Consider the following 26,919-nt stretch of genomic DNA (forward strand, 5'->3'; position numbering starts at 1 on the left):
CACTTCTACTTGGAATACCTAGCTACTAAAAAAAACTACAACTAGTACAAAATGCAAGACTCAACAGGATCAAAAAAATACGATCACATCTCGCATTCACTGATAGCTCTTCATTGGCTACCTGTACAATCTTGTATTAATTACAAAGTCTTAATATTAATACATCCATCCATTCATTCTAACAACTCTGGTCTGGTAGGTGTAGCACTACAACATTTCAAGCCACAGAGATCATTTAAGTTCTCAAAACAAAGGACTGCTAGCTGTGCCATCTTTACAAAATACTCATCTAACAAAAATAAGAGATTGTGTGTTCTTCATAGCAGGCCCAAATATTATGGAACTCTCTACAACTGACCCCAGAACCAAAGAAATTTAAACGTGACCTACAAACATGGTTATTTCAAAATGCCTATGACTTAACTTAAAACCTTCTGTACACGGAGCTTGCATCAACAAAAACAAATTCATTAAGAAATTAACAACTGAACCAAAAACTTCATCACATCCCAACTATGTCCAAATAAATAAAACTGAAACATATTATATAGCAGATCTATTCACCTCGATGACATTATTTAATGCATATGTTGATGTATGTTAGATGTTCACATCAAGTCAGTGTACATGTCAATCTATTATATGTATGTCATGATGTAAACCATTGTGATCTTCACTTGGAACGACGGTATATAAAATGGCTACATAAATAAATAAATTAGCCGGACTGAAAATTGTTCTCCGTCATGATAGCTAAAGGTCCACATAATGTTGTGCAGTGTGCTCCGTGTCAGCCACATTTAGAAAAGACGATCCTGGGGAGGGCTGCTTAGGTCAGGGGAGGACACGAATGCATGTAGATTTCATTACTTAACCATGGAAAAAGCATCCACACAAAAGGGAGGTAGAAAAGGTCTCCGGATACTTTGCACCTGTGGCAAGGACCAAAGTGAAAATTGCACATACGTTCTCTGAAAATGGGTGCAAGGCCTGTAGGGGAAAAGGTATCCATGGACTTTATAACAAAGCAGACAATTTGAAAATTGTTCCCCTCTCCCCCTTGGAGGGCAATTTTCAAAGCCGTTTAACCAGACCAACAGGTAAAAGTATGCACGGGTTTCCTCCGTGCCCACGCTTTTAGCCAGTTTTATAGCGAGGCATTCCCCTGGGTGTGTCTACGTCAGGCAAGTAAAATGGCATGAGTAGCAGGGGCAAAGCATGTGACCACATTTAGGGGCAGATTTTATAAAACCGCGCGCGCGCGTACTTTTGTTCGCGCACCAGGCGCAAACAGAAGTATGCCGGATTTCAATAGATATGCGCGTGGCTGCACGTATCTGTTAAAATCCAGGGTTGGCGTGTGCAAGGCTACCCAAAATCGGCAGCCTGTGCGCGCCGAGCCGTGCAGCCTGCCTCCGTTCCCTCCTCCCCTACCTTTGTTGCACAAGTTATGCCTGCCCGGGCCAGCCGCCGATGCGCCATGGTCCGGTCCGGGGGCTGGTCCCTGCATAATGAAATCTTGGATTAAGAGTGCAATGTTTTCTCATTTGTTAGGTTTTGTGATAACGTTCAGGTGCTGGGAGCGCTGTTCTGAAACAGTGGACTACCTGCTAATCCGACACGTTTAGGGTCTCCTAAATGTATGGCACTGCCTCCAGAGCAGAACTCGTGCCTGCGAGGGCCGTGTTTGAATTGCCTTTGCATCGAGCTGCTCCTTATGGCACTATATATATATATATCTATAGAAGAGGGCGATGCTGAGCTCAGATAAAGGGGGCTCTGTGCTGTGCAGGCTTCTGCCATGAGGCTCTGACTGCTATAAATACAGCACAGAGGGGTGGAAATGACCTCATCTGACTCATCGGTTAGTGGTTAGCAGTTCCCTCATGATATTGGCGCACAGCGTGGCGCAATAGACTTTCCTGCTGCCCGCTGGTCAGTATTTGACAGACTTCTCTCCACCAGTGCGTTAGGCTCCATCTCTGTTAGTTGCAGCACATGAAGAGCACCGGTGGTTTGGGCTTTGCACTTTCTCTTATGAAGTTTGCTTACCGGACCAGTCTGTGCCAGTTTCTCTGCCAGTTTCTCCCTCTCAGATTTGTTTGGCTGGTTGCAGTCAGCCCTTATGATGTATTGGAACATTGCCCCTGTTTGCAAAATTAAGATCTGCAGCCTTCTAGGAGACACTGACATCTTTGAAATCAGATTAGCTGAAAAAGAATTGAATTTAAACTGCTTTAAAGCAGACTGGCCAAATGCTGCACACGCTTAACAGGTGTAAGCTCCCTGGGACAGGAACCCTAGACCCTATCCAGGATGCAGTGCTACTTCCTGCTCCCTCTGTAAATTCGATTTCACTGTTTCTCTTCCAGTCTCACGGCAGAGGAGTCTCCGGCCGGTTTCCTGCTGTCAGTCAGCAGCTTCACAGGACCTTCCTCAGCTGTGCAGTTTTCTCTCTGAATCCCCCCTCCCAACCCCCCAAAGACCATTTTCTTTCCTCCAGATTTCTCAGGCATTCTCTTTGGACAGAACACGAATATGGACTTAATCCTCTCTTCTCTGAGATGACCTCTTCTCTTCACTACCGCTCTCAGGCGTCAGCTGAAGAAACTTCCTTCCTGGACCACTGCTGAGAGAGGAGACCCCCTGCCGGTGGTGCTACCCTCAGGGCTCCCTCTGCACTATAAGTGGGCTCAGACGTTTTGTGACATTTATTTACTTATTTATTTAAGTCTTTTATATACCGGAGTTAGTAGGGACATCACACCGGACATGTGGGACCCCTCTCACTGGGGAGCGTCAGACCTGCTCCGACATCACTTACAGGGGCATGGCCTGCTGAGACCACTGACTCTACACTAGCAAGGGGTAAATACTCCAGCAAGGGGTACATTTGGGTCTCTCCTTGCACAAGTGGTTTTGTTTGTGAATGTGTCACTTACATGTGCCTCTGTTTTGTAAAAAAAAAATAAAATAAAAAAATCTCTGCATTATTTCCAACATCTGCTTGTCTGCAGACGGATGGCAGGCTGCCTGTAAACTGGATCCTTGCATATTAGGAACCAGAAAATCCCAGCCAGGAGCCCAGCCTGTAACTATATGCCTGCTGTTGGCACTCACACTTGCAGCAAGAAGCTTCCGGTGCCTTTGCAGGGGGGGGGGGGGAATAAGTGACATTAGCAGCTTACTTGTTCACACTGCAAGAGGCAGAAGAGTGACTGACTGTTTTCTCAACAGGGTGCAGAATTTGTACAAGAACTAAAAACGGTCAATGCATTTTTCTTTCATTTTTTAAAAAATGTATTTATTTATTTATTTAAGGCTTTTATATACCGACTTTCTTGATACAAATCAAATCAACTCGGTTTACATCGAACTAAGCAGTAACTATAACCAACCAAAAACTAGAGACAATTTGAAAGGAGTATAAAGTTACATTATAACAAGGATGTGTTAACTTGGAATAGGAAATAAGAAGGGGCACGAAGAAAGAGTATAATATACAATGGAGTATATGAGGGAGGCAAGGAGCAGTCCTCATGATAATTTATAAACGTCCTCATAATAATTTATATACATGATTTAGCACTTGTTTATATGCATAGTTGCTAGAACAGTTTTAAGTCGGGCTGTTGGACTGGTGTCGGGGAAGGCTCGGCAGAACAGCCATGTCTTTAATTTCTTTTTAAAAGTTAGTAGACAAGATTCCTGCCTGAGGTCCGGAGGCATGGCGTTCCAGATGGAGGGACCTGTGATGGAGAATGTCCGGTCCGATTTAAACATTTATTTAGAAGAAAGCACCTTGACCAATACTTTTTGTTTTCCTAAGTTAATTTTGCTGACAAATAGGAGAGAATTCCTCCCACTCCAAGACTTGTGCCCTGTCCCCCTTGCAAATAAATGTGCTCGCTTTTCCTAAAGAAGGGGTGCAATTGAAAGTCCTGCCTGCAGAAGGAATTATCGTAGGTGAGGTTTGAGTGACTGGCACCATTAATGAAGACATTGCATGGAGAGAGAGGACACGGAAGCTTGCCAGGGAAGATCCTTTCGGTATGTGATGTGCTGAAATCTCGCTCCCAGGGCAGATTATGGGACCTGAGAGCTTAGCATCGCTGCTCAGGCAGTGAAGCCCTTGGCCTGGGAAGGGAATGCCTCGGAAAGCGGGATAGAATGGTTGGGCAAGGAGATTTATTTCTAGTTACGATCCCAGCACGCAATCAGCACTTCATCTGACGGGGCTGGCGGCACCTTATTTTTCAATGGTTAGGTGAGAGCTGCAAAAGAAAAAACAAAACCCTTAAAAAAAACAAAATGCAAACAAAAGAAGGGAGAAGCAGCTGTACCCAGATTTCTAAGCCACTGAAAGATTTATTTCTGGATATGTACATCTGTTAGGAAAGGAATTCCGCATGCCTCTGGATTTCATTCTCTACGGAAACAATATATTATTTCTGGAGATGTTGGTCTGCTGGAAAGAGATAACGCTGGCAGGGCTGCACCATGGACAGTGGTGGTTGAATGTACATTGAACCAGGGTAGGCAACCTAATTTTTTTGTTGGAGGACACAGCCCTTCGGTGGCCCCCTTTCTCTAGAATGGATCCTTCTTTCCTCTTGCCTCTCAGCCTCAGGTTGTGAATTCTGACTGGCAGTCCTTATCCTCACTGATAGGAGGCTCCATGTCCTACCAAGGTTTAAGGCTCAAGTGTTTCCTCTGCAGGCAGTCAAAGCAGTAATCTGCCCCCTAGTGGACTGGACGTGCATTAGCAGGAAGTTTGGAGGCAGCTTCTCCTACCCTGGCTGACTTGCAGCAGCAGAACACTGTGACTGGGAACCAGTGGCGTAGCCACGGCTGAGCCTGGGTGGGCAGCTGCCCACCCAATTTGGGCCCAGGCCCATCCAACTGGCACCGTAACTGCAACGCTGTCGTGGGATCCCATCTCCGCGACAGCGAAGAGAAGGACCCAGGCCTGGCGCACCATTCCGTGCATTTGCACGGCACACATGGGGAAGCGGTTCCGCGGCTGTGTGGCCGACTGATCTTCCTGTTTGGGGGGGGGAGGAGAGCGGAAGCACCGTGCACAGCTTCCGCTTCCTTCCCCCAGAGCAGGAAGATCAGTCGGCCGTAGGGCCCAAAGATAGCAGGAAGCGGGTGGCAGCAGGAGAGGCCAGCGGATCTTCCTGCTCTGGGGGAAGGAAGCGGAAGCTGTGCATAGGCTTGAATGTGTATGTGTGGATGAGAATGGGAGCCGTGTGTGTGTGTGTGTGGGTGAAAATCAGAGCCTGGTGTGTATGGGAGTGAAAATGGAATCTTGAATATGTGTGGGTGAGAATGGAAGCTTGAATGTGTGTATATATGGGTGAGAATGGGAGCCTGGGATTGTGTGTGGGTGAGAATGGGAGCCTGGGTTTGTGTGTGTGGGTGAGAATGGGAGCCTGGGTTTGTGTGTGTGGGTGAGAATGGAAGCTTGAATTTGTGGGTAAGAATGGGCGCTTGAATATGTGTATGCATGGGTGAGAATGGGAGCTTGAATATGTGTGGGTGAGAATGAGAGCTTGAATATGTGTGGGTGAGAATGGGCGCTTGAATATGTGTATGCGTGGGTGAGAATGGGCGCTTGAATATGTGTATGCATGGGTGAGAATGGGAGCTTGAATATGTGTATGTATGGGTGAGAATGGGAGCTTGAATATGTGTATGTGTGGGTGAGAATGGGTGCCTGGATGTGCGTCTGTGTGTGCATAAGAATATAAGCCTGGGGAGGGGTGAGAAAGTGAGAGCTTGTATGTGTGTCTGCAGAGAGTGTGAGCTTGGGGTGGGGGAGAGCATATGAGAGTGAGAGCTTGAGTGTGTGAGGGAGAAAGCATGTATATATGTGTGTGTGTGTGTGTGTGTGTGTGTGTGTGTCTGTGGAAGGAAAGAAGACATTAGTAGAAGAAAGACACTGAAAAGGAATTAAGAAATGAGCGACAAGGGAAAAAATAGGAAAAAGAGACCAGGACCAACTGATTAAAAAAATACAAAGATCAGACAACAAAGGCAAAAACAAAAATAAATATATATATATATATATATATATATATATATATATATATATATATATATATAGAGAGAGAGAGAGAGATGTTAGCAATTTAAACATGTATTCTTTAGGAATGTGCATTCTTATATTTTTGTATTTTGCTCTTTCTTAAGTATTCCACTGATCAAACATTTTAGTTTCTCAGGCTTTCTATTTTGGCTTTATCTGCATGTTTCTGTTTCTAATTTGGTCGGTCTCAGTTTTGCTGTGTGTGACTGAAGTGCAGTATTTCTGCTAGCGTGTAGTTTCTCTGAAGCAGTCCAGCTTGTTCTGTTATTCCCGTAGGTGATGTATCAATGTTCTAGGGCCTGGTGTAGTATTTGCATTGTTGCTGTTTGAATCCTGAGAGTCAGTGCTATGGTTGTATGTTAAGGTTCTAGATGCCTCTTTCTTTGCAGGAGTTTGTGTTACTTCACAAAATAGCACTGGAGGGTTATTTTTTTGCTGAGGTGAAACCAGAATTTGAATTTTTTTTTTCATGTTATGTGAATTGCCCTAGCTCTGCGCTGCACCTGTTCTGATGATTAATTATATTGTATTGTATTTATGAAGATTTCTGGTTTTCTGCAAAGATGATTCATGAAAGAATACATTCATTTTTGTTTTATTACATGATTGGATCTGATTGTTTTCTATATTTGTGCATTTATAAACTGCAATAAATATAAATTAAATTCTGATTAATAAGGAATTTTTAATGCTGGTAAGTGCTTAAATTATTGAACTAAATTATTTTAAAGTTTCACGCATGATGCATAATGGCTGTTTGCAAACTACTTAGAAAGCCATTGTAGGGTGCAGTATATGGCATTAGTTATCAATAAGAATACAACTAGTAGGTCTCAGACCTGCATCCTACAGCCCACCCATGTTAACCTTGTGCCCACCCAAAAAATCAATTCTGGCTACGCCACTGCTGGGAACACAAGCATCAGGGAGAGAGAAACCATTAACGGATTAAAGGAAGTACAGTTGTCCGAGAATAAAGATTTTAAAGATTCATAGCAAAATGTCTTGACTGCGAAGGGAAAATAATTAAGATTCACTAGAGTCAAAGGGCAGCTTTGCATGGTGTGATCAGCGATCGCTAACCCTGGAACCTGGGAATCCAGGTTCAATTCCCCTCTCCTCCCCTTGCTGTGTGATATGAACCAGGTCACATTAGCTCTCAGGAGACCTCACGCTCTGTCTGGTACCGCACCTTGTGTACTGACAATCTTTTTTTTAAGGTTAATCCTATATTTCCAGAGGCTCTTGAGCAAGCTAAGGGGCCGATACAGCACTGTTAGCCTGCTATTGGACACGCGTTTTCCCTTACCCCTTATTCAGTAAGGGGCGGAAAACGCGCGTCCAACCCGCCGAACCTAATAGCGCCTGCAACATGCAAATGCATGTTGATGGCCCTGTTAGGTATTCCTGCGCGATTCAGTAAGTAAAATGTGCAGCCAAGCCGCACATTTTACTTTCAGAAATTAGCACCTACCCAAAGGTAGGCGCTAATTTCTCCGGGCAACGGGAAAGTGCACAGAAAAGCAGTAAAAACTGCTTTTCTGTGCACCCTCTGACTTAATATCGCTATGATATTAAGTCGGAGGTCCCGAAGGGTAAAAAAAAAATTGAATTCGGTCGGCGGCTGTCGGGTCGAAAACCGGACACTCGATTTTGCCGCATCCGGTTTCCGAGCCTGAGGCTGTCAGCGGGCTCGAGAACCGATGCCGGCAAAATCGAGCGTCGGCTGTCAAACCCGCTGATAGCCGCTGCTCCTGTCCAAAAGGAGGCACTAGGGACGCACTAGTTCGCCCGCTCTCCCGCGGAATCGGCCCGTTAGAGAGCTGGAAACTATGACGTTATTAAGGTTAGAAACAGTAACTGGTGCCATCAGCTCCTCTGCTTAAAGTGGAAGTCTCTTCAAATGTTTTTCTTCACTTATAGAATCTAACCACCAACTAATTTCTTTACATTTGGCAGTAAGCATGGGTGCCTTCTTTTAATATTCAGCACAAGAAATGCATGTTTTGCCAGGTTTATTTGGTATTCTTAATGTCTGTGAATCTGTAACATCCTCCCAGTCACCCCCGAGGGTAACCATACGTGTGAAGTAAGTTAAGCTAGGAGCAGTCTGAAGACAGAAGCGTGAAGCATACAGTAATTCACTTTCAAAACGAGCTGGCTCCCAAATTCACTGAACGAGTCTCTTTCTGCTTTTTAAATGTACTACACCCTCTCATAGGCTCGATGACACCCCCCCAAAAATGTGATGTGCCGTGCAATGGAATGATGAGGTCCAGAGAGGGCGTCGGAGTGAGCAAACATCCAAAAATGGAAACCAGGAAAAAAAAGCCAATTGCCTTTAATTTCCACTTTCTGTCCCTTCCATCTAGGAGCACAAGCAGCTGTTGCAAATAAAAACATCTGGGCCAGTCCCCGGGTTTCATTTCTCCCCCGGTCAGACAGTTTCCACTTCATTTGGCAGAAGCCGAGCTCTGCATAGACTGCAGCACATTCCTGCCCCCTGCTGGTTATCTTTAGTATAAGCTCAGGGCATAGCTGTGTTTCCTGGAGAAACACCAAAGAGCACTTTAATAATTATAATTAAAAACAAACAAACAGAATGAGTGAAATTTTTTAGACCCAGTCTGTATAAAGCAGCGTCTTCTCCCACCCCCATCTTTTTAAAAGCTCACCCGAACCAGAGGTTAGGTGAACTCGTGTGATGCTCATGATCCTTCCTCCCTGTCACTTTAACTTTCAGACGCCCCCAGCAGATGAGGTCAAAGAATTTTAGTGCTAGAAGTGACGGGAGGAATAATGGTCATTAATAAATCACATCTCCGCTCCATTCGTTCTCGCAGCTGGTTTCCTTTCTCTTTGGCTCACTCCAGGTGATGACGAGACGTAAGAGCAGTCTGAATATTTGAGCTTCCTGTCTGTCTATCTGGTTTGCGTCGCGAGGCATTCTGTGGTACCTCTGTATAATGTGAAGGAGGTGCATGCAGGGGGTCTGGAGGCACGGCCACAGTTGAGCCGGCCAGGGCTGACCTTCAGTGCTGACCAGCTAAAGTTAGCTGCCCTGAGGTTACACAGATAAATAAATACAGAAGCCACTGCTCTCTCCTCGTATTTACATGTTTCCCTGTTTTCTTGAAGACTTTTTCAAGAAGAGCACATGTGACGTCCAGGCGTTCGCTGAGGCTGTCCAGTTCTTTCGGCAGGAGAAGGGTCAGTATGGCTCCTGGGAGATGGAGATCGGCAATGAAATCCAGGTAATGTGGACGGGTGGCTTTTCTTTCATGCTCATGGCATTTATTTTCAAGGTCTCCTAGCACAACGCCACATGATCATACTAATGCTGTATTAACACCTCACAGCTTAAACACCGCGGGCAGATTAAAAATCACATTTGGGCTTTTTAGCTGTCAATAGATATGTGAGTTTTCCTGTGCCGTATGTCCACTCCGAAAAGTGCAGCAGCGGTTACTCTGGAGGGAGAGGCAGAGAAGCAAAAAAAGCCAGAGCCACCCATGGGCAATTAAACCTCTACCATGAGCCAAAGCAATGCAAACATGGGAAGGACAATATCCTGGACTCCTTGGTGAAAGCGGGGAGAATCTGCAGGAGTGAGCATCGACCTTCTGTGCAGGATCACAACATGGGCAAGGGAGGGGGACGTTTTCTGGCACGAATTGTTCACAGCTAGGTGGGGCGTTATCTTCTTTCTGTATTTGGGGAAAATATGGAGCATCTCAGTGGTGTAGCCTCAGACGTAGTAAACGCTGTCTGACTAAAACATTGATTTTCTTGTCAACATGTGAAGACAGAAATTTAAGGCAAGGAAATACAACCAGGGGATCAGTGAAGCAGGCAAGGTTTCTAGTAGTTACCCTGTGAGCTAGGATCTCAAGCAGTGGTATCACAGGGACACCTGCACACGCATAATCTACCCAGGCAGAGGGAACTTTTACATTTGGAGCAGCAGTTCCCCCTGCAAAAAGATGATTGACGTCATAAAATGAATCGCACTGCAGGCAAAAGTCAATCTTCAAATCTGGTTTCCTGTAAAGTTATTTTAAGCAAGGTCCCATGGAGCAAGTATAGACTTGCAGCATTTTCCTAGCAATGGCCCCATGGGATTATGGAGATCTTCAAAGGCTAATATTGTCCTGTTTGTGTCCTTACCTCCCTGAGGGGGGCCAATATTTATCTGCTAATGACTCCCTTAGAAAGCCTTATTTCCCATGAAATGGTTAGACTTGGTTTCCATATGGAGAACCAGCCCTTTTCCTGGCTTCCCTCTCCTTGGCCTGCAGCAGTGCAACGTCTTCTCTAGTAGCTCATGGCATTTTTCTTTAAACAACTTGAGCTTCTTCCAACTGTTTTAAAAGGCAGTTGGGCAATGCTGGACCCAATTTTCAGGAAGCCCCCTTGGTGGCAAATGATATTTGGCAGATTTCACCTGCTTATCTTTAACTGAATTTTCAGCCGCATCTAACGGGGCAGCTGGATTTGTCTGGCAGAATGTAGCCGGTTACCTCTGCACATCTGCACTGACCGGCTAAATCAACCCCCACCCCCGTGGAATTGCCTCCAGAGCCCCTCCCTTTTCTGTCCAGCCCCTTTCTGTGTGCCCTGCGGATTTGAGGGGGGTTGGAGATTTTCAAAGTCAGAGGTTTACCCAGTGATTTTTGAAGTTTGACCAGGTAAACCTTTTGAAAATGGTACAGGTCTGTGTAAGAAGCACACTTTCCAGCAAACTTCAGATTTATCACAGGATTACAAACCGGCTAAAAGACAGGAAACAGAGAGTAGGATTAAATGGGTGATTTTCTCAGTGGAAGGGAGTGGACAGTGGAGTGCCTCAGGGATCTGTATTGGGACCCTTACTGTTCAATATATTTATAAATGATCTGGAAAGAAATACAACGAGTGAGATAATCAAATTTGCAGATGACACAAAATTGTTCAGAGTAGTTAAATCACAAGCAGATTATGATAAATTGCAGGAAGACCTTGTGAGACTGGAAAATTGGGCATCCAAATGGCAGATGAAATTTAATGTGGATAAGTGCAAGGTGATGCATATAGGGAAAAATAACCCATGCTATAGTTACACAATGTTAGGTTCCATATTAGGTGCTATAACCCAAGAAAGAGATCTAGGTGTCATAGTGGATAACACATTGAAATCGTCAGTACAGTGTGCTACGGCAGTCAAAAACGCAACCAATGTTGGGAATTATTAGAAAGGGAATGGTGAATAAAACGGAAAATGTCATAATGCCTCTGTATCGCTCCATGGTGAGACCGCACCTTGAATACTGTGTACAATTCTGGTCGCCGCATCTCAAAAAAGATATAATTGCGATGGAGAAGGTACAGAGAAGGGCTACCAAAATGATAAGGGGAATGGAACAGCTCCCCTATGAGGAAAGACTAAAGAGGTTAGGACTTTTCAGCTTGGAGAAGAGACGACTGAGGGGGGATATGATAGAGGTGTTTAAAATCATGAGAGGTCTAGAACGGGTAGATGTGAATCGGTTATTTACTCTTTCGGATAGTAGAAAGACTAGGGGACACTCCATGAAGTTAGCATGGGGCACATTTAAAACTAATCGGAGAAAGTTCTTTTTTACTCAACGCACAATTAAACTCTGGAATTTGTTGCCAGAGAATGTGGTTAGTGCAGTTAGTATAGCTGTGTTTAAAAAAGGATTGGATAAGTTCTTGGAGGAGAAGTCCAGTACCTGCTATTAATCTTATGGCCTGGATTGGCCACTGTTGGAAACAGGATGCTGGGCTTGATGGACCCTTGGCCTGACCCAGTATGGCATGTTCTTATGTGCTTAATCATTTGTATAATTACACTAACGCAGAAAAGCGCGGACACATGGCAGGATAAATAGAAGACTGGCCGAGTTAGTGAAAATTTGAAACTCGTGAGCACTCAGAAGTGCCAGACCTGTGCTAACTCATCCTTTTCTCTCTGTATGGCTGCACTGATATTCTGAAGCACCAGATCACTCTGCGCTGGGCTCCTTCATCCCTATTTAACATTTCCTTTGGCTTGAAGAAGAATGTAAAAAAACCAAACATTTCCCTTAAAATAGTTGTGTTTCTCTTTAATGCTTTTTCTGACTTGCCAATATTTTTGTGTCTCTTATGGTGAAGCTCTCTTGGTGTCTGACAGAGAGACATTCTTTCCGACATATGTGAAAGCAATTCTCCCCGTGGTTAAATATTACAAAGACCGCTTGGCTTATGCTGGTCCTGGCTTTCTGTGGTCGGGGGTATAAAATGCTGTAATTACAACCCAGTAAGAGTGCACAGGGCTCTAATATAGTAAGCCAGGCCAACAAAAATAAAATCCTTACTCTAAATGGGAAAACAATGTCACCAGTTGGGATACCAGCTCTTAAATAAAAAAAAAGAAAAGTAAGTGGTGAGAGAAGCAGAAAATTAATGGCTGGGTTTATGCAAAGGGATTGTTCCTCTCAGATCCTGTCCAGATGGGATACGATTTGGCAAGCTCTGCAGGCTGCTCTAACCCCTTTATTTTGGAAGATTGTTGCTCCTTAGGGCACATAACTATGGTGGGGGCGGGGAAGCTCTCGCTTATGGCTCGGACGTTGAGAAAATAACTTCAGTGCGTTAAAGGAACTGTCGGTGCTTCTCATGGGAGGAGAGGCTGAAATGATCCAGACAGGGCCAGGTCTGGGTGTTCACCGATTAATATTCATAAATTAAAGCCCATTAATCCAGACGTGTCTGCATTAATCGGAGTCTGCATGGACAACCAATTGAACCTAAAAAGATTTATCAATAATACCACTAAGGATGGCTTTTTTAAATTACAAGTTCTAAAACGCCTGAGACCTCTCCTCCTCTTCCAAGACTACCGTTCAATTCTACAAGCTATCATTTTCTCTAAAATTGACTATTGCAATTCACTCCTACTCAGCCTACCAGCGAACATCATTAAACCCTTACAGATGCTGCAAAACGCCTCAGCCAGGATTTTGACTAAGACCAACAAAACAGATCATATTACTCCCATCCTAATGAACCTGCATTGGCTCCCAATTAAGTTTAGTATCATGTACAAATGTCTAACGATCATACACACAACCATTCACAAGCTCATTCCACTGGAGCTAAATATCCCGTTCCAGCCACACTTACCCTCCAGACCGGTGAGATCCGCTTATAGAAATACCCTCGTGATTCTATGCAAAGTTTCTTTGTATTAAATTGAAATGATGATAAATAAAGAATTAAAATATAAAAATAAATACCCTCGTTGCCCCACCCATCAAAACCTCTTTAAGAAAACGAGCTCTCTCCGCATCGGGCCCTGCGCAATGGAACTCTCTTCCACCAGACCTCCGGCTAGAACAATGCCCGATTACATTTAAAAAGAGACTCAAAACTTGGCTGTTCGGACAAGCTTTTCATTTATGCAGATGATCTTTCTTATACATCACCCTACTCGCTAACTGTTTAGCTCTCAGGTTAGCTTTCCATCTCTGCAGACGATCAATTCTAAATTATGTACCTTTTTACCCTAACCCTAAGTTAACTTATTATGCACTTAGATCCTTAGCCAGTTAATCTCCGGTTCCAAGAAAGAGCTTATTATTATTTATTTGTTTCTTTCTGATCCCAGTTCCATTGCTCCAAGTTTTTTTATCCCTTGTTTAATGTAAAGCATTCTTACATGCTTGTTATTGTTATTTTGTGAACCGAAGTGATATGTAATTTTTCTACATGAATATCGGTATATAAAAGTGTTAAATAAATAAGTGTGAGTGTGCACCTGACGGATGCTTACAGGAATAATCCCGGGTAGGGGAGGTGTCCTTTCTGCAGACCTCTGGGTAGAGCTCATGGTGACGTTAATTGTACAAACTCTGCGGGAATCCTAGTGGAGGCGTCCCCAGCTTCTGAGCATCTCCTCACACACCCCACCCGTCCTGATCCGGATGGGGTCTCCTGCTCTTATTCTTCCTTCCTTAATGATTCTTTCATCCTTATCCTCTGATCTTTCTGGGGAACTTCTCTTGGGGAAAAGTTTATGGGATCAGGCAAGTTCTCCGCTCTGCAATCCCAGTGGGGAAGCGGGATCCAAAAAACCTCCCCCACTCTTCTTAAATCCAAAAAATACTTTAAAGCTTAAACTGGCTGTCTCTTCTGCCTGTGCTGTCTCTCGCAGCAGGATCCATCACTGGTGCTTGCCCACCTAGGGTTCAGAGTGGGCTCCAGGGGCAGGATTGCCCTATCAGGGAGTTGGGCCTCCCCCGGTGGGCCGGTCACTCTCCTGGCACACCGGGGAGGGTGGTGGTGGCAGCAGCAGGAGAGGCTGCGGGGCAGTGAGGACCCACCAAAGCAAAGCCCACCCTGCTGCGGCCGAAGATACATGAGCTGCAGGGACAGTGCACGAGGGCGTCAGATACCCCATGGGCCAGTTTGGAAATGAATCGCCCAGGCCGATATTTTCCTGCAGTCCACCCCTGGTGGGCTCATAGGTCTTTGGTCCCCCGATGAGATCCCTTTTGCCCCTAAATGGTGTCCGGCTTAAGTCTTTCTCTCTCTGTACATTATAAGAAGGACCTCAGGCAGAGAGAGCACTGGGAGGGGTCACTTCTAAAATAAACTCCTTAGGGTGAAGCTGAGTACAGGTGGGTTTGTAGCAATAATGAAAACAAAAGTATGTGGCTAATTCTGCTTTAATTTATTACCTATAGAAAATTCACCTCAAGAAATTTTCACTTGGCTTCTCTGTGAATAATTTTGCCATCAGAAATGATGTGCATCGTTTTTGAATAATCAAAACAATGTGTGTTGTTTCAGTCTCTGCCCCTGTGATTTCCTCTTCAGTCACTGTAACATTGTCCGGCAAATGATCTTGTTTCTCCCCTCATGGGGCTTCCTCAGGGACTTATTCCATAAAGTGACTCCATAGGATAGTGAATACCAATATCTAAAACACCAACAAAAAAAAGCCTTAGTGTTCCTAACATTATATTCACTTATACCAACTTCCAAAACTATCACTAGATAGATACCAACCAATATTCTCAGACTTCAATAATGCATTTACATCAACTTTATCTCACATATCACTGAATAAAGGAGCTACGGAACAGTGACATTGATGAATACATCGTAATGAAGATGAAGTGATTAAAGCCTTATAAAAAGTTTTGCACTTATGATATAATCTGTTATTAAAATATCTTTAGCTCACAATGTTTGGAGATGTTATATTTTAACATGTTTTTAGTTTGGTATGAATGAGTATGCATGTGGTACAATGAGTTTTTATTGTCTAGATAGAGGGAGGTATTCTATGTGAATCAATAAAGTTTGCATATAGTCTTGAATAGTATGTGATATTCTCTGTATTGGGTATGGACTATTTGTAAGGGGATATCGTGTGATGAATGACCCTATGTGTATGATTTAGCTGGGAGACACCAACAGTTTCAGACTTCCAAAACACATCTAAGTCTTTGTAAATGGTGCATGATTAGCCACATATGCAGCTACAAGAACTTTTGTATAAAGATGAAATTCTTCTAAAGGGACATCACTCCATCTATGAATTATATCAGAATCATCTTTGGTTTGATAAGGATTTAAGATATCTTTGAGGTATCAAATATTCTGACTGCTTTCTCTGTCCAGTCCACTCACCACCCTCCTGTTCACTTCAGGACAGTAGGAAGCAAGTGGGGAGTATAACAGAAGAAGGGTCCCAGCAGGGGAGGGAGTAGAATGAGAGCACTGAGACTGAAGGCAAGCAGTCCCTCTACATTTTTCTTCAAAAGTTTGAATTAAGAGGTGTGTGAGCTTTCAGGAATGTTGATTCTGTGGCAGGTTTGCAGTTGTAGGTAGCAAGCTAATTAGGCAGTTTCCCCTGGTCTCCACATTCAGGGGAGGCTAGTGGCACTGGCTATTGGTTCTTTTATTGGAAGCAGGAGTAGCTAGGCATAGATTGGTGTGGTGAGATAATTTGATCACTTCAGAGCGTGCTTGTACAGTTTCAGTAATTAGAATTATCAAGATCAGAAATCTGATAACATTGCAGACATTAAAGTTGAATTAGTGCCCGTTTACAACTTGTATCTTTCAGATCCTAAGCAATCTAGTGATGGAAGAGCTCCTGCCATCCCTCCAGACTGACCTCTTGCCAAAAATGAAAGGCAAGAAGAATGACAGGAAGAGAGCCTGGTTTGCTGTAAGTAATCTTTAGTGCATGTTGGAATGTCTAAAATATGGAACGTATTAAGAATGATATGTGCTGCAAAGTTCATATTGTTGTAATTTGTATGTGAAAAAGAAAATACAATATAAAGACAAATATACTTAATGGTAATCCAAAGAATTCAAAAACCAAATTTGCTGGATATGATTGATACTTAAACAAGCTCTGAATGATACCATCTTGTTAGCATTGTGTTGTCCCAACGGGCCATTCCAATTCAGCGCACATTGAAGGATTCCATGTCAGAACTGTTAATTTGCATGGTGACAATGCTTCATTGTATTCTTCTTCCCAAGGCTGTTAGACAATGGTCTCCTGGTTCATAGCCCCCTGCTCTAACCCCTAGGCTACTCCTCCACTCCAAATATCCAAAGTCCTTGTCATTCTTTCATCTTGGTTCGGTTAAGAGAGAGACCTGATTCTTATAACTTATGGTCAGATTTGTGGCCTACATTGCCTATATTTATCGCAGCAGTAATTTCTGAATGAATGATATGTGTTTCATTTTTGTGTCTAGATTGTGGAAGAAGCCTATAATCTGGTCCAGGCACAGGTATCTGAAGTATTCCCGGCATTGCAAGAAGAGTGTAAAACTCTAGCCAAGACACTGGAGGGGACTATTCGATCAGACATGGACCAGATATTGACATCAAAGGAATTTTTAGCTGGGAAGATCAAAGGTCAGTGGGCAGGGTGCATGGTTTTCTGACTCTCATGATCTGAAGAGCCAGGCATATTCCTAAAAATATTGAAAGGAATCTTGATGATGAACATATGCACTGAAATTATGTAGTAAATGTTGCTAAGGGGAGGCCTCTGAATTGGATGAGCAACACAAATCTTTGAGGGCAATTTTCAAACTGAAAATTGACATGGAAAAAGTGCACACACAGACCTGCACCTACTATTTGGATGGGTACTTTTCCAGCAAAATTATGTGCGTACTTGTATGAGCGAAACTGTGTACATATACATGTAAGTGCTAACCCCTCCCCAACTCTATCATCAGGGTCGTTTCCTCTCTCTCTCTCTGCATGTAAAAGTGCATAGGTACTTATACTACACGCTTATATTTGCACATAAAGAGGATAGGCAATGTTCAAAAAGCCCGTTTATTCAGTTAAATAACTGTTTACTATGGAAATGCCTTTGAAAATTGCCCTCTGTGTGTCACAAGTAGACCTGCTTTGGGATGTCTGCAATGAATATTCATCTGCTCTATTTTCATACAGTTATGCCAAGAATCCAGTTAAATGATAATTATTTATTTAAAAAATGTGTAGACTGCTAATCCAAGAAGCTTAGTGGATAACAAGAGACACACACAATAAAATTGACAAAATATCTGGGAGTACAAGATACAACCAAATAAAACATTACAAAAAATTACAAAGACAGAAACCAAACATTAGCTAAAGCAACAAGGCAACCAACAATAAATCTGCATTGAATCTGCACTACAGAAGGCGCAACACTTAGTGCCCAGACCATGCCAGTTCCTAGCCCTTATTGACCCAGGAAAGATTGGGAGAAATAAGTTTTGAGCTATTTTTGAAAACGAAGCAGGTCATTCTCTGATCTGATTGTCATGGGTAACTCATTCCATAAACTTGGACCAGCTATACCAAAAATTCTTTGGTGAAGATTAGTCAGTCGTACTCGTTTCGGGGTAGGAATATCTAAAAGCTGAGAGGAAGAATGTAGTTGGCGACCTAAGAGGGTATTGTCGGACAGAAGATTTGATACTGATCGGTTTAGGCCCATGTAGGTCTTTAAAGACCATGGTTTGAATTTAACTCACCAGGCAACTGGGAGCCAGTGTAAGCTTTTGAGGGTCAGGAAGAAATGATCACATGGAGAGGAACTGGAAATCCATCTAGCTGCAGAATTCTGAATTAACTGTAGAGCCCGAAGATGGGAGTCAGGCAGACCTAAGAGCAAGCTTTTGCAATAGTAGAGTGACGATGTATGTGGTTTAACTAAGGGGTGCGCTAACGGGGGTGTGCACCCCCTTGGGGGCCTCCAGCAAGCTTCCAGGGGGGCTGCCAGCAGCCGGAACGAAAAGACAAGAGTGCCCACCTCTGCTGTCTGGGGCTTAGTGGAATGTTGTACCATGGGGGAAGGTGCATGTGGTCACTGGTGGCTGAGCAGAGGACGACACCCTTCCTTCTGTGCAGGCCCGCGGTGTTAGAACTCGTGAGAGTATCACTTTCTCTGTGCTGATCTCACGATGCATGAGAAGTGCTAGTCCCACCAATTTTTTATATTGCGGGGCCTGCACAGAGGCGGAGGTAGCAGTTTGGCTCCGTGCCAGAAGCAGCGATGAGTGATCGGCTCCTCCCCAACAGCCACGTGACGGTGGTGACAGTGGCAGCAGGAATGAGAGAGGCTCCGAGGCTGCCAGCAAAACAGAGGGGGGGGGGGGGGGGGGCTGCCTTCAGTGTGTGTATGTGTATAAATGGGAGCTGTGTGTGTGTTTGTGGATTTTCCTATCATTTTTTTTCCTTCCCGAAATAAAATGAAATAGGAAATATCGTCTTTATTTCCTATTTCGTTGCAAATGACTGCACATCTCCAAATCTCTGTCAGACATCATAAATTGCTCAATAACACAAGGATCTTACCCAGATGACCTAAAATTGGCCTCTCTCAAACCACTACTCAAGAAACCTAATCTAGATCCTAATGACCCAAACAACTACCGTCTGATCGCCAACCTCCCCTTCATAGCCAAGATTATGGAGAAATTGGTGAACACCCGACTCTCAACCTACATTGAAGAAAACAACCTCCTATTCCCATCACAATACGGTTTCCGCAAAACACTAAGCACGGAGTCCCTCCTCATTTCCTTAACAGATCACCTCATCCTGGGCCTCGATAAAGGTCAAGCCTTCTTACTGATTCTACTCGACCTTTCTTCAGCCTTTGACACCGTCAATCATTCATTACTCATTAACCAATTAGCCTCCATAGGTATCTCAGGCACAGCTCTATCTTGGTTCATATCATTTCTCAGCAATAGAAGATACAAGGTCAAGATACAGAACAAAGAATCTTCTCAACACCCGTCGTCAGTAGGAGTCCCACAGGGGTCCTCCCTGTCTCCTACTTTATTTAACATTTACCTTATACCGTTATGCCAACTTCTCACCGACCTCAACCTCAAACACTTCCTTTACGCGGACGATATCCAGGTCCTGATACCCATTAAGGATTCCTTCGCAAAAACTCTGGCATACTGGGATACATGCCTTCAAAAAATTAAACTCCTCCTCACCAGCCTAAACCTGGTATTAAACTCCAGCAAGAGGAGTCACGTGATGTGGTGAATCCGGCTAGACGTGTGCTGACCGGGTTCCTGCCCTCCCATCGTATTTCACCCGAAGGATACCCTGAATTTTTCATTGATTTTACCTGTTTTCGCGGTATTGTGGTACCTTCATCCCAGCGGTTTATTATCATCTCCGGATTCGAACGCGATGGCGACCAAATTGCAGCGAAAGGAGAAGGAAAAAGCAAAGCCCGTTGAGACTAAAATGGCGCCGGTCTCTCCGGAAACCAGCGACACTGCAACGGAGGAATCTTTGGAGGACAGAATTTCTCAGGCCGTAGTGCTTGCCTTGGATGCGCGGCTGCATCAGATTGCAGAACAGATCGCCGAAGTGCGGTCCTCGTTGGGTGAGATCGAAGGGCGAGTGGAACGAGTTGAGGGCCGCACTACCTTGTTGGAAGACGACGTAGGAGCCCTCGAACGCAAAATTCAAGCACTGGAGAAAAGCGGCAAACAACAGGGAGAAAAGCTCGATGAGCTTGAAAACAGGGCGCGCCGCAACAACCTTAGATTCGTTGGCTTCCCAGAATCTATTGCAGACGGGGAGATTATGCGCAAGTTGGAAACTTGGCTGTTGGCTCTGATTCCCACATTAACTACCACAGCGGGTGGTTTGATGGAACGTGCTCACCGGTTGGGCCCAAAGAATGTAGATGGAGCACAGAACCGGCCGCGTGTGATCATCGCTAAATTTCTTCACTATGTCAATAAAATGACCATTTTGCAGCACTTCCGCAAGGAACGAGACCTGAACTTTGAAAATCATAAGATACTAGTCTTTCAAGACTTTTCGGCACACGTATCTGGACTGCGGAAGGCCTACACCCCCTTGTGCTCCGAGTTGGTCAAGAAGAAAGTGAGGTTCATGCTTATGTACCCAGCCAAGTTGAAAGTGTGGCATCAAGGGGTCCAGAAAATCTTTGAGGATACCGCGGCGGCCCAAGCTTTTATTCATCAAATTCCACAAGCAATGACTTCTTCTACAGAGTGACTTTTTTGTGGTCAATGGAATATGGACATTGTTTAAGATGAAAGAGTGGGCAGTGAAGCCCGAGTCTGTGTGGTGACGTATTTTTTCTGGGACATCTATTTTCCACCGGGGCAAAGCCACGGTTCCCGAGGATCTTCTCCAGCTATTGTGAGCAGTGGGACAAATTGTTTGGGATATTTCAAACTGGACCATTTTTGTTTTGAAACTGACAATGGTATGTCTGGCCTGGTGCAGTTGATAGCTGCACGCGACGGTTATGTTTTATGTTTTAATTGATCATTTTTTATATTGGTCTTGTGGTTGTTATAGCTATCCTGTTCGTGTGGCTATGTATTTTCAGATTAAGATAATTTTTTTCTCAGATGGGTCGGCGGGACACGTCTGATCGTTGACTCCGAATCCCTGACCGGGATGTCATTCTCATTACTACAGGGGTTGGGAGGGGGTGGGGATAGTAGTTGGGGGGAGGTGGAGGGGGAGGGGTGGTGGGGAAGGGGGGGAATGCATTGCTGTGTGTGGGGTTGGGGAAACATCGGTTATGTATGTTTGTTGGGGGCTTTTCAGATCCTACATATATGGTTGGGGAATGTTACCTCACAGGGTATCCAAAGGGAAGCGACCTTCTCGAGTCAGGGTTTGCCATCCTGCCATGGATGTATCTATCTGTACCTATGGCGGGAAGGATAGTTTCGTGGAATGTGGCGGGGCTTGGTACGCCTGTTAAGCGGGAAAAGGTTCTAGCGCATCTGAATAAACTTGAGGCCAAATTAGTTTTCCTGCAGGAAACACATTTATCACAGGTGGAAGCTCGCAAGCTGACCAAAAAGGGGTTTACGCAAATATTTTCTGCTGCGGGTTCTTCCAAAAGCCGTGGTGTAGCTATATTATTGCATAGAACTTTTGATTTTAAGGTTCAGAGACAGATAGGGGATCCTAATGGCAGATATGTTATTGTATTGGGAACCCTTATGGGGCTTGAAGTGACTCTTGTTTCAGTGTATGCTCCGAATCACTATGACCACCTCTTCTTTGTAGAGTTGGTATCACAGATTTCGGCACATGCCTCACGTCCTATCATTTTAGGGGGGGACCTGAATTGTGTGGTTGACCCTGCATTAGATAGACAGCCCTCGAGGATGGATCATCCGATGGGTGACAACAAAGGCCCGATGTTTTTATGTAAACAATTGAAGCTCCTGGATCTTTGGCGAGTCCTCAATCCAGGGAACCATGACTTTACGCACTTGGCCAGGGCACATTCCACATGGTCTCGAATTGACTATTTGTTGGTCTCTGAGGTTTTGTTTCAGAAGTTGTCTCAGGCCAAAATAATGGAGTTAGTAATCTCAGACCATTGCCCAGTGATTGCTCACCTAGAGGTTATACCAACTGATAGGGGCTCTCAATGGAGGATGCCAGGGTTTTTGTCCACAGATCGTGCTTTTCCCATTTTTTTGAGAAAAAAGTGGTCCGAATTTGTCACGGACAATGCTCAGCATATACAACAGCCTATCCTGTTTTGGGAAACCGCTAAAGTTGTAATGCGCGGCCATATAATTAGCTATGTGAGTTATAAGAAAAAGAGGCAGAATGCTGAAGTTCTCCGTCTTACCAGACACTTAGAGGATTTAAAAAAGACTCTGATAGGATCCACCCTGGATTTACATCTGGCAGAGTATAAGGCCACCCAGGCTGCTTTAAATGATATACTTCACGATAGGGCTACCGCCTCTTTTCATCAATATAGATTTCGTATGTTTCATCATGCGAATAAAGCAGGAAAGATGCTAGCCAACCTTCTCAAAAGTCAAGATCCCAGTAAGTTCATTCCTGCGATTCGGGATACCACGGGACACATACACACGGACTCTCGAGACATAGCAAATATTTTTTCTCAATATTATAAGCATTTATACACGTCAGAGACTCCTGATTCAGAGTGTATTTCTAAATTTCTAGAACAGATTAGCTGCCCAACTCTTTCAGAGGCGCAGCTGACTTTACTCAACAGAGATATAGAGCCGTCTGAGGTTTTGGAAGCTATTCATTCGCTACCATCTCATAAGGCACCTGGGCCGGACGGCTTCGATTCTTTGTTTTATAAGTCTCTGGGGGAGGATTTGACAGACCCTCTGGCCCTAGTTTTTGTTACTATGAAGGATACTGGGACAATGCCGGAGACGATGAGGTCCGCAAACATAGTAGTTTTGCCCAAGGCTGGACGGGATCCTTTACTTACCGGGTCCTACAGACCGATTTCTCTATTAAACTTAGATATAAAACTTTACGCCAAGATTCTAGCCACTCGCCTTAAAGATATTATGCCATTTCTCATAGATAAGGATCAAGTAGGGTTTGTGAAAGGCAGGAGAGCCACAGTTAACATTCACAGAGTGTTGTGCGCTTTGGAACACAGCATTCATCAAGGGCTCTCAGACCCTTTGTTGGTGGCATGTGATGCTGAGAAAGCATTCGACAGGGTGGAATGGGAGTTTCTGAGGCAGACTCTGAGAAAATTTGGGTTCCAAGGTGTTTTTTTTCAATATGTCACTTTACTATACACTAATCCTACGGCCCGCATTATGGTTAACGGATCATTATCGGAACCCTTCCCGCTTTGTAGAGGTACGAGACAGGGATGCCCCCTGTCTCCTCTTCTGTTTATTATGTCTGTAGAACCTATGGCGATTGCACTAAGATCTGATGGGCTAATATCAGGTATCCAGGTGGGGAATCATGTGCATAAAACACTGCTTTTTGCGGATGATTTGCTATTATTGCTATCCCATGCACGTGAATCGCTCCCGCGAGCAGTTCGGTTATTTAAAGCCTACCAGGTTGTCTCTGGTTTTAAACTTAATCTTGATAAAACGGAGGCTTTGGACATTGGGGGCGGACTAGAACATACCTGGAGGGACTTCCCAGTACGATGGGCGGGGGATAGAATTAAATATTTAGGAGTTCAAATTCACAGGGACCCTAGGCAATGGTATCAGGTCAATGTACCGCCTTTACTGGCTAAGCTTGGGAAGCAATTAGAAGCCTGGATGCATTTACCTTTATCTATGCAGGGAAGAATTGCTGTCATAAAAATGATTATTGCGCCTAAATTAATATATTTGTTGCTTATGATCCCTATGTACCTTGCGAACAAGGATTTAAAATATCTTCAACGCACTTTTACCCGCTTTATATGGCGGGGGAAAAAAGCCAGGATATCCTACAACACGCTTATTGCACCTAGAGCGAGGGGGGGTTTTAATTTACCGGACTTCCGCCTGTATGCTTGGGCGGCGCAGTTACGTATTTTGGGGGATTGGCTACATGGCACATGTGAATACACAAATTATGACTTAGTGGTGGATATCTGTCATCCCCTACATCCTGCCTTGGTATTACATTTACCATTAAGGGAGCTCTCCCGATGGGGGGTTAGGGCTCATTTGGTGTTTACAATGCTCCGAACGTGGAAAGACTTGAGGACTCGGCTGCAACTGCCTTTTCAGATTTCTTTGCACTATCCGCTGATACAGAACCCCTTGGCACCCCCATTTGAGTCTTTATTCCATAGGCAGCGGGAGAGTATAGCGCAGGTGGTATTGGGGAACGTGTTAGAGCCCGGATCGGGAACTCTCAAATCTTTTGAGGCGTTACAGACACAGTTGGGGTTCACCTCTGCCCAATTTTTGGGGTATGCCCAGTTACGAGCATTTGTGAATCAGCTTTTACGATTGACCCAAGGGCCATTGGAGACCCCTTCCTATACTCTTCTCCTAAAGATGTACGTGGGGAGGCAGGGGTCTCTTTCCATGCTCTATAAATATTGTCAGAACATAACTTCCTACTCCACCTTCTCACAGTTGTTACGCAAATGGGGCGCTGTTTGTGTGGAAGAGCTGGACGAGCTTATGCTACAAGAGGGGTATTTGTCTATATCAAAAATAACGAATAATGTTTATTTAAGAGAACTGCAAATGCGTATTTTTCATCAGGCCGTCTTTCCCCCATTGGTAGCGTTTCATATGGGCCTTGTGGGCTCCAAGGTATGTACTAAGTGTTCCGTAGGGAAAGCTACATTCATACACGCTCTGTGGGAATGCACAAGTATTCAGGCTTTTTGGGAGCAAATTCGCACAAAGATGTCTGACATGTTCGCTACTCAGATTTCTTGGTCAATGACTTTTTGTGTATTAAATGTGGATTCAGGTGAGTCCTCGTTGAATCACGATAACATTCTTTTTTTTTCCAAAGTTTGCCTGATAGCTAAGAAATGTATTTTGCTGAAGTGGGCGGAGTCTAGTCCTCCTGACTACGCTGTATGGAATGCACAAATGTCCACCCTATATCAGATGGAATATGGATCGCTTTATCGGACCTTTTCACGCAGGAAACAAGGCTTTTTTCGGGACACATGGACAGTTTACTACGATACTTTACCTGCCGCTATTCAGCGGCTGTTTCCGTTGATGGATCACGGTGCTTCTAAAGACGGACCTTAGGAATCTTAACGACACAGAATATAGGATACCTTGGTGGGTGGACTCCATGCTCCATACCTTTCTGCTGTGTTCTAGGCCAGTTCCCGTATATGGACCAGATCATGCAGTGTAGGTTATTTGTTGCTGTATATGTACCATTTGTGGATTAGTGTCCCCATGCGGCAATGCGGGGTGGGTATTGGGAGGGGGGGAGAGAGGAGAGGGATAGGGGGTAAATCTAAACAAAATATTATACTTTGTGGAGTTACTGCTTTACCAGTATGTTCTACCTGGTTTGAAGTATTTTTCAATATATGCATGTATTCTGTTTCTGTGCAGTGTAGAACTGTTTTACCTAATAAAATATTTTGGAAAAAAAAAAAAAACTCCAGCAAAACTGAACTCCTGCTCATCGCCTCAGAAAACAACACCATCACCTCTGCACAACAAGCCACGCCAACAATCACACAAGTGAGAGACCTAGGAGTCTTAATTGATAATCGCCTGAATTTCAAAGCCACTATTAAAAAAACCACCAAAGACTGTTTCTACCAACTACAAGTGCTGAAAAGAATTAGACCACTTTTCCATGCCCAAGATTTCAGAACCATTCTACAAGCAATCATTTTTTCAAAATTAGACTATTGTAACACCATCCTACTTGGCCTTCCCGCTTCATACACCAAACCGCTTCAGATGGTGCAAAATACAGCTGCACGAATTCTGACAAATACCAGGAGAAGGGACCACATAACCCCCATTCTAAAGAGCCTCCATTGGCTACCTATACACTTTAGAATAATATACAAGGCCATTCTCACCACATACAAAAACATCCACCAATTGGCTCCCATTGACCTACAGATCCCTCTCCGACTACACAATTCGTCAAGACCGACAAGAGATGCATATAGGGGATCGCTACAGGTACCACCGTCCAAATCCACCAGACACTGCACACTTAGAGACCGGGCTTTCTCTACAGCCATTCCATCGTTATGGAACTCCATCCCCTCAAATCTCAGAACAGAACCATGCATCTCAACTTTCAAAAAAAGACTAAAGACCTGGATATTCACACAAGCTTTCCCGGACGCCAATTGATCGAACACCTCCAAGCCACCCCTAATCTCCAACTATACCATGGTTAACTAATCTCCAACATGGTTAACTAATCTCCAACTACACCATGGTCATCCTTATCTTCTATCGTTGTACCTGTGTGAACTTAATAACTTTTCCTTTCTCTTCCTTCTCAGCCAAGTTCTTATCACACTGTTATATGTAACTGCCTTTTCAACACCATTGTTATAGTTATGTTTACTATGCACCCCTGTTTTATGTGAACCAGCACGATGTGACTGCTGTCTCGAATGCCGGTATATAAAAAAAAAAATCTGAAATAAATAAATAAATAATAATTGATGCTTTGTTCCTTGATTTTATTATGTAATGAGGAATAGTGATTCTGTTTTTCCATTGTTACACTGTAGACAGAGTCTGGCTTCTTGGGGTTTCCATTTCAGTTTTTGTCTGCATATTACTGGTTCTAGTTTGTGATCCTTTACTCTTTATTTAGTGAAGGTCTGTCTCTGCTCTGTGCATGACCAAGGTGAGAGATTTTGCTAGTGTGTAGTATCTGTGTAGGGATCTATAGCAATCGGGTTTGGTTTCCTCAGTACATGGTGTATTTGTATTCTGGGACTCAGTGTAATATTTACAGTGCTGCTTTTTCACAGGTAGGGTTCTGGTTTGAGTTCGTGGTGTTATTAC

The 26,919-nt window shown here is 44.0% G+C and overlaps 1 protein-coding gene across 1 annotated transcript in view; it reads left to right on the top strand.

Annotated features, from left to right (window-relative positions):
• The window catches only part of LOC115099991 (protein Niban-like), a 178,184-nt gene that overhangs the window by 125,711 nt on the left and 25,554 nt on the right, over positions 1 to 26,919 (top strand). Inside the window, exons 6-8 of the mRNA XM_029618115.1 lie at positions 9,230 to 9,345; positions 16,212 to 16,316; positions 16,861 to 17,023. Coding sequence (XP_029473975.1) covers positions 9,230 to 9,345; positions 16,212 to 16,316; positions 16,861 to 17,023 — 384 coding nt within the window. The remainder of the gene's footprint in view (positions 1 to 9,229; positions 9,346 to 16,211; positions 16,317 to 16,860; positions 17,024 to 26,919) is intronic.

Source organism: Rhinatrema bivittatum, chromosome 10 (assembly GCF_901001135.1).
Source record: "Rhinatrema bivittatum chromosome 10, aRhiBiv1.1, whole genome shotgun sequence".
Lineage (NCBI taxonomy): Eukaryota > Metazoa > Chordata > Amphibia > Gymnophiona > Rhinatrematidae > Rhinatrema > Rhinatrema bivittatum.